The 11935-nt window shown below is 60.4% G+C and overlaps 1 protein-coding gene and 1 long non-coding RNA gene across 2 annotated transcripts; both read right to left on the minus strand.

Moving 5' to 3' along the window:
- Window positions 1-1337: 1337 nt before the first annotated feature.
- Window positions 1338-9029, minus strand: ETV3 (ETS variant transcription factor 3). The gene is made up of 5 exons (XM_061357525.1): window positions 8976-9029; window positions 8031-8093; window positions 6864-7101; window positions 4837-4952; window positions 1338-2452 (listed from the first exon to the last, which is right to left on the minus strand). The coding sequence occupies exons 2-5, from the start codon at window positions 8074-8076 to the stop codon at window positions 1338-1340; spliced, it is 1515 nt and encodes a 504-aa protein (XP_061213509.1). The 5' UTR covers window positions 8077-8093; window positions 8976-9029.
- Window positions 9030-11395: 2366 nt separating this feature from the next.
- LOC133214552 (uncharacterized) lies at window positions 11396-11935 on the minus strand. The gene is made up of 3 exons (XR_009726150.1): window positions 11814-11935; window positions 11619-11747; window positions 11396-11478 (listed from the first exon to the last, which is right to left on the minus strand). It is a non-coding gene; the product is annotated as an uncharacterized LOC133214552 (long non-coding RNA).

Below are 11935 nucleotides of genomic sequence, written 5' to 3' on the forward strand. Positions count from 1 at the left end.
CGCTCCGGGTACCGCAACCGGCGTCTGGCTCCGCTGAGGCTCAAGCGGCCCCATCCAAGAGCGGTTCCAACTCATCCCGCACTCGCATCAGCTTCCACCTCCAAGAATCCCCAAGTCCTGGGCCGGGGGGATCTGCCCGCACAGGCCGCTCGCCTACGAGCGGGTGAATAACCGCCTGCGTGCGGCTCTAACCCTGCGGACATCGGCTCTTCCCAAGCTCCTTCCAAGGAATCCTTTGGGATTCATGGAGACAAGCGGGTGGCAGCCGGTGCTCCGGTTACTGAGCCTAGGGAAAGCTGCGTAGGGAAATAGCAGGTTTACAGCAAAAATACAGCGAGATTTACACCGTGGGCACGGGCACCGCGCTCTCCCTTGCTCCGATCCCAAATCCCGGCCTCGGCCCAACGCATCCGGCTCCTGTCCATAGACCCTGCTCGCAGAAAGCGTAGTTAAGGCATGAGTCAAAGTGATATGGGGAACCAAACAAAGGGAATAAGAGTTAACAAAGCTCCTGTCATTCCTTCTCCATGAACTCACCGCAATCATTCCAGCGTTAATCTCCCAACTCCACCCATACAATTAGGGGGAAAAACAAAAAACCCTAGGATACATGTTAATGCGTATATTAAAGGCATTAGGTTATTCCTTTTTCCCACCCCATTCCCTTCCCTGAAAAGATTATGTTCTGTTAACATTTTCCTCATGGCTTCTGCAGTATTCCAGAAAGGCGAAAAGGACGGCGCCTGCATCCCGAGATCCCCGCGTCGGGAATGCGGCTCCTTTTCCAGCAGCGACTTTCCCCCTCCTGTCTTTCCTTCCCCCACCTTCCCCGCTCCGCAGCCCGTGCAATAGTCCCTAATCCCCCTCCTCAAAACCACAGCTGGCTTCCGAGGCTGGCGCACGGCACGTCTGGAGCGGGCAGGCATCCTCTCCCACCATCGCACCCGGCTCCGGGCATATATAGGGATATAGATACGGGTATAAAAAGGGAATTAAGATGAATCTGGAGATTCCTGCTTCTATAAATACCAGAGCACAGAGAAAAGAGACCATGGCTGGAGCTCCTCCAGCCCCGCGGAGGCCTCAGCCCCGCTGGAGTTCATGCAAGGTCCGAACCTCGTGCCCGAGGGCACCCGGCTTCCCTCGCCTCTCCCGCTCGGAGCGAGCCATAAACCGCGTCTCACCTGCAGTCCAACAAGGAAAACAAAGACCCCCCCCCCCTCCCCCAGGTTCTAGAATGACCCAAACCAGGCACAGCCCCAGCCCCCCCGCCCGCCCCCCGCACTCTGCAACCTTGCTACATAAATACACGGCCGGTTCCAGCGCTCGGCTCCGCTTTAGGTGTCGGAGGCGGCGGCGGCGGCGGTGCCCAGCGCCCCGGTCCAGTGCATGCGGCCGTTGGGGCGCTCCTCGGGGCCCTCCTGGCGGTCCCCGTTCCAGCGGCGCTTGAGACGCAGCTTCGGGGGCATCAGGGCATCCTCGCGCCTCTCCTGCGCGCCCGCCTCGCCGCCGGCGTCACGCGGTGCCTTCTCCGCGCTGCTCTCGCCTTGCTCCGGGGGCTCCTCGGGGGGCGGCGGGGCCGGGTGCCACGATGGGGCTGCCGGCCTGGCAAACACGGGGCCCTTCTCCTCCTCCAGCGCACCGGGGCCCTCCTCTCTATCGCTCTTGTCTTTCCCCTTGGCCAGCGGCTCCTCGGGCTCTGCCTCCTTGTCCATCGCCGGCTCCACCTTGACCCTGGGGGGAGCAGGAGGGACCGGCGGCTCCCCCTCGGCGCTCTCCAGTCTCTCTCTGTTTTTACGCCCCACGGGGGGAGGCTGCAGCTTGATGGGGAACTGGGGCTGCTCCTCCAGGGGCATTTGGCACTGTAGTGGTGGCACCATGAGCGGGTAGCGGGGGAAAGTCCGCGGGCTCAGGTGGTAGTTGAAGACGGAGCAGGCCTGGGAGTGCAGGTAGTGTTTCATCTCCTCGGGGTTGAAAGAGAAGCAGCTGCTACCTGTGAAGGGGCTGAGCCCCGGAGAAGGGCTGTAGGAGAACAGCGTGGGAGTCAGGGATAACGCCGGAGAGATGGGAACGTTGAGGACCCCCCCGCGCCCCGGCAGAGGGGACACGGCGAAGGGGCTGTGAGGATCCGGGTAGATCCCGGGCCTGGTGAAGAGGGGGAGCATGATATCGGGCTTGCGCTTCTGGTGGTTGACGCTCCCGGCGCCCACGGCGTTGCGGGAGCCCATGAGATCCACCCCGCGGCGCCAATCCGAGGAGCCATCCTCCAGCTCCGGCAGGTCCGGCTTCCGCTCGCCGCCGTCCCCCAGCCCTTCGGGGTTGGAGGGCACCAAGGAGCCCCCGGGGAAGCGGCTGGCTTGGGCATCGTCGGTGGGAGAGTGGCTGTCGAGAGGTGGGAAGTGGAAGCGGGACGAGGCGGTGGGGACGGGAGGAGCGCTCTGCGGCACGACGCCTGCGACAGGGGAGGGCAAGGAGAGAGCAAGGCAAAGAGTTAAGGGCGAGGAGGGAGTTAAGCCCCAGCTGAGGAGCTGCTTTGCGGGCTGCACCCGCAGGCGCTTGGAAGGGTAACACAGGCACCATCAAGGAGGCAGGGGCTGGGAGGTGCCTTTCCCAGCTGCTCCCTGCACTGCTCCAGCCTCCTCTGCCCACCTCAGAACCCCCCCGGTGCCACCAAAGTCCCTTCCCCTTTCAGAGCCCTCCCCAGCACCGGGCTGGGAAACCTCAAGCGCTCGGGGCTGACTCAAAGTCCCTGATTTAGGCTTTGCTGGGGAGCTCTTCCTGGCTCCTCTTCCCCCAGCCCAGCTCCAGCTCCAGCTCCAGCTCGCTCGTGCCACAACAAGCCACGTCAAGGCAAACTTCTCACCTCCCCAGCTCAGCTCGCCCGCTGCTTCTCCTCTCCCTTCCAAAGCAGAGGCGAGAGCAGAAACTCGACTGCAGTGCCCCAAAAACAGGTTTGTTATCCCAGCCCCCATCCCCAGCCAGAAGGGAAGAAAACAGGTTGTAATTAGACAAGTGCATTCCAGTTCTCCAAACTTCTTTTTTTAAATGCATGCCCCAGAGATAGGAGGGAGTGGCTGCAAACAGGGAAAAGGAACAGCACTGAGCAATATTGAGCTGGAACTGCCCAGACTCGTTGCTGCAAGTAATTATAGATCTGCAGCTCAGCTTCATACTACATCTTTACACCCCCGTGCTTTGGCTGAGGCCTCCTGGCGAGCACATTTCCTTCTCCCCGCTGCCATGAAGGTGAAGCACAACGCCTCGATGAGTGCTTCTCTTCTCCCAAGCCCTGCGTTTGGGGTTGGTGTTTGCTCTAGGAGATGATGCCTTGAAAGCACCGGTCCTGCAGGGACTCCCCAGGGCTGGGGAAGGGCCGTGGGGAGCTCCAAGCGCCAAGAGCACGGTGGGAGGCAGGAGCCGCACGAGCACGGGGAGGAGACGGGCTCTTGCCCACACGTAACCTGCTCTGCTCCGCCGCGGGGTTTCGGAGGCGACTTTCAATCCCCATGTTCCCCTTTGCTCTCCCTGCGAGACGGAGCTTCAAGGAGTGCCCTGGGGCACTGCTCTGGAGGTGAGAACCAGGCACAAAGGGGTTCAGGCGCCTCTGCTTTGCTGGGGAGAGGTTGCCTTGGGCCTTGCAGTGAGCTCCAGAAGGGGCTCTTTGGATGGAGCCAACGGCCACTGATGTCTCTGGATGTGAGGTGGCCGCTGATCACCCCAGCTGGACAAATCCAGCTATGGAGGGGCTCAGCTCCATCGAGAAACCTGGAGAGGGGGCTTTGGACAAGGGCCTGGAGGGACAGGCCAAGGGGAATGGCTTGAACCTGCCCGAGGGGAGACTGAGCTGAGCTCTTAGGCAGAAGCTCTTCCCTGTGAGGCTGCTGAGGCGCTGGCACAGGGTGCCCAGAGAAGCTGTGGCTGCCCCATCCCTGGCAGTGCTCAAGGCCAGGCTGGACACAGGGGCTTGAAGCACCCTGCTCTAGCAGAGTGGGTCCCTGTCTGGGGCATGGATTGGAAGTGAACGATCTTTAAGCTCCATTCCAACCCAAACCATTCCATGATCCCGTGATTCGATGAAAAAGGGACTTGCAAACAAAGGACCCTCTTCCAGACAGAGCACAGCAGCGCTGCCGACCTGGGGACAAAGCTAGAGTGAACTCCTGCTGCTGGCAAGAGCCTCAAAGGCCCTTCAGGAGGAGAAGGGAACAATTACGCTCCATTCCCAAAGCCGTTTTCGCTCTCCTGCCCTGCTGTGCCGCAGGGAGCAGCCGGGAATACCTGTGATTTCAGTCAACCCCAGGCGAGTCCCTGCTCTGCTCTGTGCTGGCTGCTGCCTCCCTGCCACCTCCAGCTGGGAAGGTGGGAAAGAGAAGTGCCTTTGGCTTGCAAAGGAGCACAAGTGAAGCAAGCAAGCTCTGCAGAAGCAGGGAGGAGAGCTGTGAACTCGCTGATAGTGCTCCCTCCCTGTGCACCTCTAAGCTCCTTGTCAAGAAGGGTCACATTTATATGGCACCATAAACCTGGGCTGCAAGCATGTGAGTGAGGCCAGGGCCCTGCCACAGGGCTAAACCCCTCTTATCCCAAGGACACCCCCCCTCCACCAAAGCAAAGCAAACCCCTGGCACCCATAAAGCTCCAAGAGGAAACCCAAATGCCTCAAAATCACCCCCAAAGATGACCACAGCTCCATCTGTAACAACGCCAAGGGAAAGAGTGCTCCAGATAAGGCTTTATCAAGGGCCAGCCGTGCCCACCACAACCACACTGATTGCTCCAGCGGGCTTCCAACCACAGGAGATCACTGATGGGGATCAGCCCCGGCCCCCCCACACTCACCATTAGGCCGAATGTTAATGAAGGGGTAGTTGGGCATCACCAGCTTGTTGAAGTTGAACTTGTAGGTGAACCTTTTGCCTTTTGTCTTGTGGAGAATCCTCTTGTTGTAATAGTATCTGTGAAGGAGAGTTAAAGGGTTCAGGCAAAGCGGTGATGTGGTTAAAGGCCTCACTCCTTCAGGGCCATCAACATCCTCCTCTGATGTCCCCGAATCCGATGGTATTAATCCAAGGCAACATCAGTCGAGTGGGAATTTTCCAGCCACCACCCACTCCTGCACAACACATTCTTCAGCAGGAGCCTTCAAACCACCTCACCAGGCATCATGTTCCATAGAACACGTGGGGAGAGTGAAATCCTCCGGAGAGGTGAAAGCTCAACAGGCCAAGCCCGGACATGTCCTCACCCCTGTCCAAACCAGGACCAGAGCCATGGCTGTGGGGTCTCTACAAGCATCCCACTGGCGCTACCTCCCCGTTTCCACTTGTGTAAGGGTTCCCCAGCCCTGTGGCTGCCAGGGAATGCTCCAGATACAGAGCAGGAAGGGGAAATCAGGGGAAGCTGTGCTCAGACTCCGAACCTGGAAGAGGAGAGCGTGCACCCAAGCTGGGCTGCAACAGAACTCAGGAGCTGAGGGAAAGGGACCAAATTACCCCGCCAGCCTCAGGTTTGGGGCTCATCTGTGCCATCAAAGCCCAGGGTATCCTGACACTGCTCCCTTCTGCTCACCCTTTGGCTTACAAATATTCTATGGCCTTCACAGGCAGCGCTGGGCTGCAGAGGGCAGGGTATGGGAGCCTCTGGGATCAGCAGCTCCCTTCCTCCCCTCCAGAGCTTGGAGGCAGTGGGTGTAATCCCCACCGCAGCCTCCTCCCCACTTACAGCACCACTGTTTGTCCTCAGCCTCCTCCTCCTGGTATCCAAACAAAGGTGTTACACAGGGATCATCCTGGGTTTGGGAGGCTCAGGTACACACGGGGCCTGTTGCCACAGTGCCACCAAGCACGGCAGGGCCAGCTCCAAGTGCAGACCTGCCCCTGCTGCCACCCCCAGCACCAGGATGCTGGGACACGAGGAGGGCTGAAGGCTGGAGCCTGTTTTCCACCCCCAGCACCAATTACGGCCTCGGTGCTGTTCAATTTATTGTTTCCTTCCTGTTCCAGAACCCGAGTCTTGTGTTCACTGCTTGTTTGTCTTTGGCAGCTCCACCCAGGAGGTATCAGAGGGCGTAGGGCAGCGAAGTCCATGTCATGGACTGATAATGCCCGGAGCTGTCAGGAACCCAGCCTCAAAACCCTGGGATACTTCAGGAGCTGGGCACAGTTTTCCACCATCTTCACATGAGAGAGTGGGGAAACCATACACCGCTATGGAAGGGGCTAAAGGAAAGAGGGTGAAGCTGCACTGGAGGCTTTGGAGTGTGAAGTGAGGAACGCTCACACAAGGGGACACTGGGGGGTGTCCTGTCACCCAGGCTTGGGAAACACCCATTCCAAGCCCTGGCCTTGGGAATGGCTCTGCCTCACACAGGTTTAGTGGCAAAGAGGTGAGTACCAAGGATGCTGGAAAGGGGAATCGCTTCCTCTGAGCGGTGCCCTCAATGGTGTGAGAGAGGAGCAACACCTCGGGCCTCCTCCCACGGCCCCATTGCCAGGGAAGCTGAGAAAAGGGAAAAGCTTCCAGGAAGGGAAGCATCCAGGTGGTGACGACCCGAAACCAGGGTGTGGATCCACAGCACCCGCAGGAGGTGATGCGGTGAACTCTGCTCCGCTGATCCTAGCCCAAGCACGGGGTGTCCATCCCATCCCCAAAACGGGATGCAAACCTCCCAGAACCACAAGGGATGGAACAGCTACAGTCAGGTGTCCAAGAGAGGATGGAGGGAGAGCACGGTGCAGCCCTATGGAACGGGTTGGAAGGGGCCTTAAGGCTCATCTAAAGCCACGGACTCCATCCATAGCCCAGCGTGCTCCGAGCCTCATCCTGGGGCCTGGACCACTTCCCGGGCTCGGGAAGCCGCTGCTCACCTCAGCGCCCGGCTCAGTTTGTCGTAGTTCATCTGGGGTTTGCATTTCCTGCGCCCCCAGAGCCGGGCCACCTCGTCAGGGTCCTTGATGACGAACTCCCCGTACTCGCCCTGCTGCCAGGCGATGACGTGGCGGAATTCCTCCTTCTGCAGCAGCTCCAGGATGAAATGCCAGAGCTGGATCTGCCGGGAGCCGGGGCTGGACTCGGTCTTGTAAGCCCACTCTGGGAAATGATAACCTTGGAAAGGGCCAAAACACAGAACAAGAAACCCAGTGAGACAGCACCGGCAGCTCCCAACCACCGGGTCCCACCATGGGTTTCCTCCCGGGGAGACCACAGAGCAGCACTGGGGCTGGAATTCCATTTCAATTCCATTCCATTTGATTCAATTCCATTAAATACCCAGTGTGGAAGCAGAGAAACCCAGCTCTCCTACTCGAGCTGCTCATTTCCCAACTCCTTCCAGCCCCCTCTCCTCAGAGAATCCCCCAACACCGCCAACAAACGATCAAACCAAAAGGGAAGCAGCCAAAAGGAGCCCAGAAGCTCCAATTTAAACTCCAGGTGGCTGCAATACTGCAGAGGCTCCCGATGTGGGCTTTTGGCACACAGAGGGGCGAGGGCAGACAGATCCCAGCAGCTCCAGCTCTCCCGATTCCAGCCTGCTCCAGACTCCACCGCGCCGGCAGATGTTTGTGAGCGGCTGCCAAGTCCGGCTTTCCCAGAGGAGTTTCCCAGCACAAGGCCTAACGCCAGGATCGGGGTAGGGATTTTCCCCACCCCACTCCCCCCCCCCCCCCATCTTTTTCCCTTCTTTCCTCTCTTTACAACTCCTCGTAGCCACAATCCCAGGCTCCGGCAGCGTGGCAGAAGTCGCATCGTGCTCCAACGCCACCCACCAGCCCTCTGGCAAGCTGCGACGGAGGCAAAAGCAGGCACGAGCCGCAGCATTCCGGGGGGGCTCCACCTTCCCCATCCCAAAGCCTCACGACTAAAACACCTCCGGGAAGATTCATTTGCATTTCCAACCTCGCCGACGTCTGAGCGGCTTTTGCCCACGGCCGGGAGCTTTTGGGAGAGGTGGAATTAATCCCTCCTGAGCTGCTTTATCCCGGGAAAAGGATTCCCATCAGGGCTGGCACAACTCAGCCTTTACACTTCCTTACCTCCTCCTCCTTCTGGCTTATCCACAATGCTGCAGCCCGCTTTCATTTTCTCCCTCCTGCTGACTGCGGAACACAAGGAGAGCGGCATCAGCCACAGCCATGGAATTTCATCACCTCCAGCCTCTTCCCTGAGCTCTCCCTGACCCTCATCATTCCCAACCGGCTTCCCACCGGGGTTTAAGCCCAGCCGGGGAGCGGGACGTGAGGCCGGCAGACAGACGGCACAAGCCAAACACACTTGGTCTCCTGTTACCAGACGGGTTCCGCTGCCAAAATACACACGCCACGGACCAGGGAGGGGAAGGGGAATGGGAACGGGATGGGAAGGGGGGGGGGAATCCCGACTCCCGACCCCCTTCCTAACCAGCACATCTGATTCCAATCGCTTCCAGCGGCCGCGGGGCGAGGAACGGGCTGCTCCCCCCCCCCGAAAACAACGGGAAAACCGGATCCCGACGGGCGCGGGAGCTCCCCCCCCCCTCCACCCCGCCCCGGGGCTCGGACCCGGCTCCTCCTTGAACGTTCAAAGCATGTAAATGGCGGCGGGACGAGCCCCGGCGCCGCCGCGCTCCCGTTACAGCCCCGCCGCCCCCTGCGCCGGCCTGCCCCGGCCTGCCCGCCGCGCCCGCCCCTGCCCCGGGCGGAGCAGCACGGCCCCGCCGCCGCCTCCCGTCACCGCCAGCACCCCCAGGACCGCTCGCCCGCACCGGCCCCCTCCAGAGCGACCGGTTACCGGGGGTCCCCGCCTCGCCGAGCCGGGAACCGGGACCTCCCCGTTACCCCCCCTCCGGGCCTCCACCCCCAGCACCACGGCCTCCCCCTCCGGTTACCGCCGGTTCCGCCCCGCCTCCGGTAACGGCGCCCCCCCCCGCCCAGGCCTCCCGGGTAACCGGTGCCGCGGCGGGACCGACCCGGGGGGGGGGGGGGGGGCGGTGCGGGACCCACCTGCGGGCGGGGCCGGGTCCGGGTCCGGAGGGGTGCGGGGGGAGGGGGGCCTCGGTGCGGGCCCCGGTTCGGTGCCGATGGGGGGGGGGGGGGTGCGCGCGCTCTCGCCTCGCTGCTGCCGCCGCCGCCGCCGCCTCCCCCGCACGGCCACCGGAACCGGAACCGCCGCCGCCACCGCCCACACGCTTCCGGGCACGCGCGCGCGCACTTCCGCTTCCGGCACAGGCCCGGCCCTTACCCCCTCCTCCCAACCCCGCCTTCGCCAGCGGGAGCGCGCACGCACGGACCCGCCCCCGGCCCGCGACGGGAGGGGGAGAGGGACAAACGGCGCGGAACGCGGAGGGAGAGCGGGGCCGGGGTCCCCTGTGCGGGCACCCGGATGTGCGGGGATACCGGTATGTAGGGATCCAGGTGTGCGGGGATCCTGGTTTATAGCGGTCCAGATGTGCAGGGATTCTGGTATGTAGGGATCCAGATGTGCAGGGATCCAGGTGTGCGGGGATCCTGGTATGTAGGGATCCAGATGTGCAGGGATTCTGGTATGTAGGGATCCAGATGTGCAGGGATTCTGGCATATAGGGATCCAGATGTGCGGGGATCCTGGTATATAGGGATCCAGGTGTGCAGAGATCCTGGTTTATAGGGATCCAGATGTGCAGGGATTCTGGTATGTAGGGATCCAGGTGCACAGCGATCCTGGTATATAGGGATCCAGATGTGCAGGTATTCTGGTGTATAGGGATCCAGATGTGCAGGGATTCTGGTATATAGGGATTCAGATGTGCAGGGATTCTGGTATATAGTGGTCCAGATGTGCAGAGAGTCTGGTAGTCAGGAATCCAGATGTGTGGGGATCATGGTATACAGGGATGCAGCTATACAGGGATCCAGCTGTGCAGGGATCCTGCTATATGAGGGTCCAGCTGTGCAGGGCTCCGACTTGACTGTGATCCATCCATGCAGGGATATTCCTGCATGGGGATGCAGCTATATAGGGATCCAGCTGTGCAGGTGTGTGAGTGTATTAGGATCCAGCTGTGCAGGGATCCAGCTGTGCATGTGTATGACTGTAACATGATCCAGCTGTGCAGGTGTATGACTGTGACAGGATCCAGCTGTGCAGGTGTATGACTGTGACAGGATCCAGCTGTGCAGGTGTATGACTGTGACAGGATCCAGCTGTGCAGGTGTATGACTGTATCAGGATCCAGCTGTGCAGATGTATGACTGTATCAGGATCCAGCTGTGCAGGTGTATGACTGTATCAGGATCCAGCTGTGCAGGTGTATGACTGTATCAGGATCCAGCTGTGCAGGTGTATGACTGTATCAGGATCCAGCTGTGCAGGTGTATGACTGTATCAGGATCCAGCTTTGCAGGTGTATGACTATAACAGGCTCCAGCTGTGCAGGTGTATGACTATAACAGGCTCCAGCTGTGCAGGTGTATGACTGTGTCAGGATCCAGCTGTGCAGGTGTATGACTGTATCAGGATCCAGCTGTGCAGGTGTATGACTGTATCAGGATCCAGCTGTGCAGGTGTATGACTGTATCAGGATCCAGCTGTGCAGGTGTATGACTGTATCAGGATCCAGCTGTGCAGGTGTATGACTATAACAGGATCCAGCTGTGCAGGTGTATGACTATAACAGGCTCCAGCTGTGCAGGTGTATGACTGTGTCAGGATCCAGCTGTGCACGTGTATGACTATAACAGGCTCCAGCTGTGCAGGTGTATGACTATAACAGGATCCAGCTGTGCTGGTGTATGACTATAACAGGCTCCAGCTGTGCAGGTGTATGACTGTATCAGGATCCAGCTGTGCAGGTCTATGACTGTATCAGGATCCAGCTGTGCAGGTCTATGACTGTATCAGGATCCAGCTGTGCAGGTGTATGTGTCAGGATCCAGCTGTGTGTGGATCCAGCTCTGCAGGTCCAGCCCTATGGGGGCCAGGCTGTACAGGGATGGGTCTCCATGGGGGGACCTGGCCATGGAGGCTGTGGTCTGGGGGGGCTGCTTTGACACCCACTCTTGTCCACCCCCCATCACCCAGACCCCACCCCTGGCTGCAGAACCCCTGGGGCACCCCCATCAGTGCAGCCCCATTTGCCTCCCCCTGCCTTTATTGAAGGGGATGAAGGGGGGCCTGGGGGGCACCCCCTGTCCCCCACTGGAGCAGGATGGAGCCCCCCCAGCATGGACGAGGCGCTCAGCGGCTGTGTTGGGCTATGGCAGCCCCGGCTCTTGACTGCACCTCGCTGTAGATGGTGATGGGGTGCTCGTGATGCTGGGGGGCAGAAAACGGGGACCCCCTGGATCAGGGCATTGGGACACAGATGGGGGGGGGATGAATCCGGCACTGGCATCACCGTGTGAGGAGCCAGGGGCCGAACCCAGCCCCATGCTCCCAACCTCACCCATTGCAGGGGCTTTGTCCTCTGGATCTTGGCGTCCAATGGCTCCGGTGGAGCATCCTCATTGGGGATGGGAATGAGGGCGGCTACGGGGAGAGGAATGGGCAGGGATGAGCCAAGGGGAGCTGGGATGCAGGGAAAAGGGGATGGATCCATCCTGGTCCAGGAGCAGAAAGAGCCCCAGTGAAGGGAACAGATCCCTCTTTCCCAGCTTTGCTGCGCCCACCTCCCCTCTCTGCTTCCCTCTTCCTCCTCTTCCTCCTCTTCCTCCTCTTCCTCCACAGCCAAGCGATGCTGAGCAGGATTCCCATGATCCCAGCCACCGCTAAGAGCCACTTCCACCACCACCATGCCCCTATGGGGACATGCAGTGGGTGCCAGCACCCGGCCGTGGGGCAGGGGGTGCTGGGGTGGGGTTTACCCTGCAGCCAGCACAGGGTATCCATGCGGATGGAGATGCTCTGCTCCTGGATGGGGTTCGGGGCCTCCAGGAGTTGAAGGCGCTGGAGGGCAGGGCCAGGCACAGAGTGTGGCTGCCCCCAC

This window comes from Neopsephotus bourkii, unplaced genomic scaffold (assembly GCF_033783945.1).
Source record: "Neopsephotus bourkii isolate Nb327-2 ecotype Australia unplaced genomic scaffold, CSIRO-AGI_Nbou_v1 NB_904, whole genome shotgun sequence".
NCBI classification, from domain to species: domain Eukaryota; kingdom Metazoa; phylum Chordata; class Aves; order Psittaciformes; family Psittacidae; genus Neopsephotus; species Neopsephotus bourkii.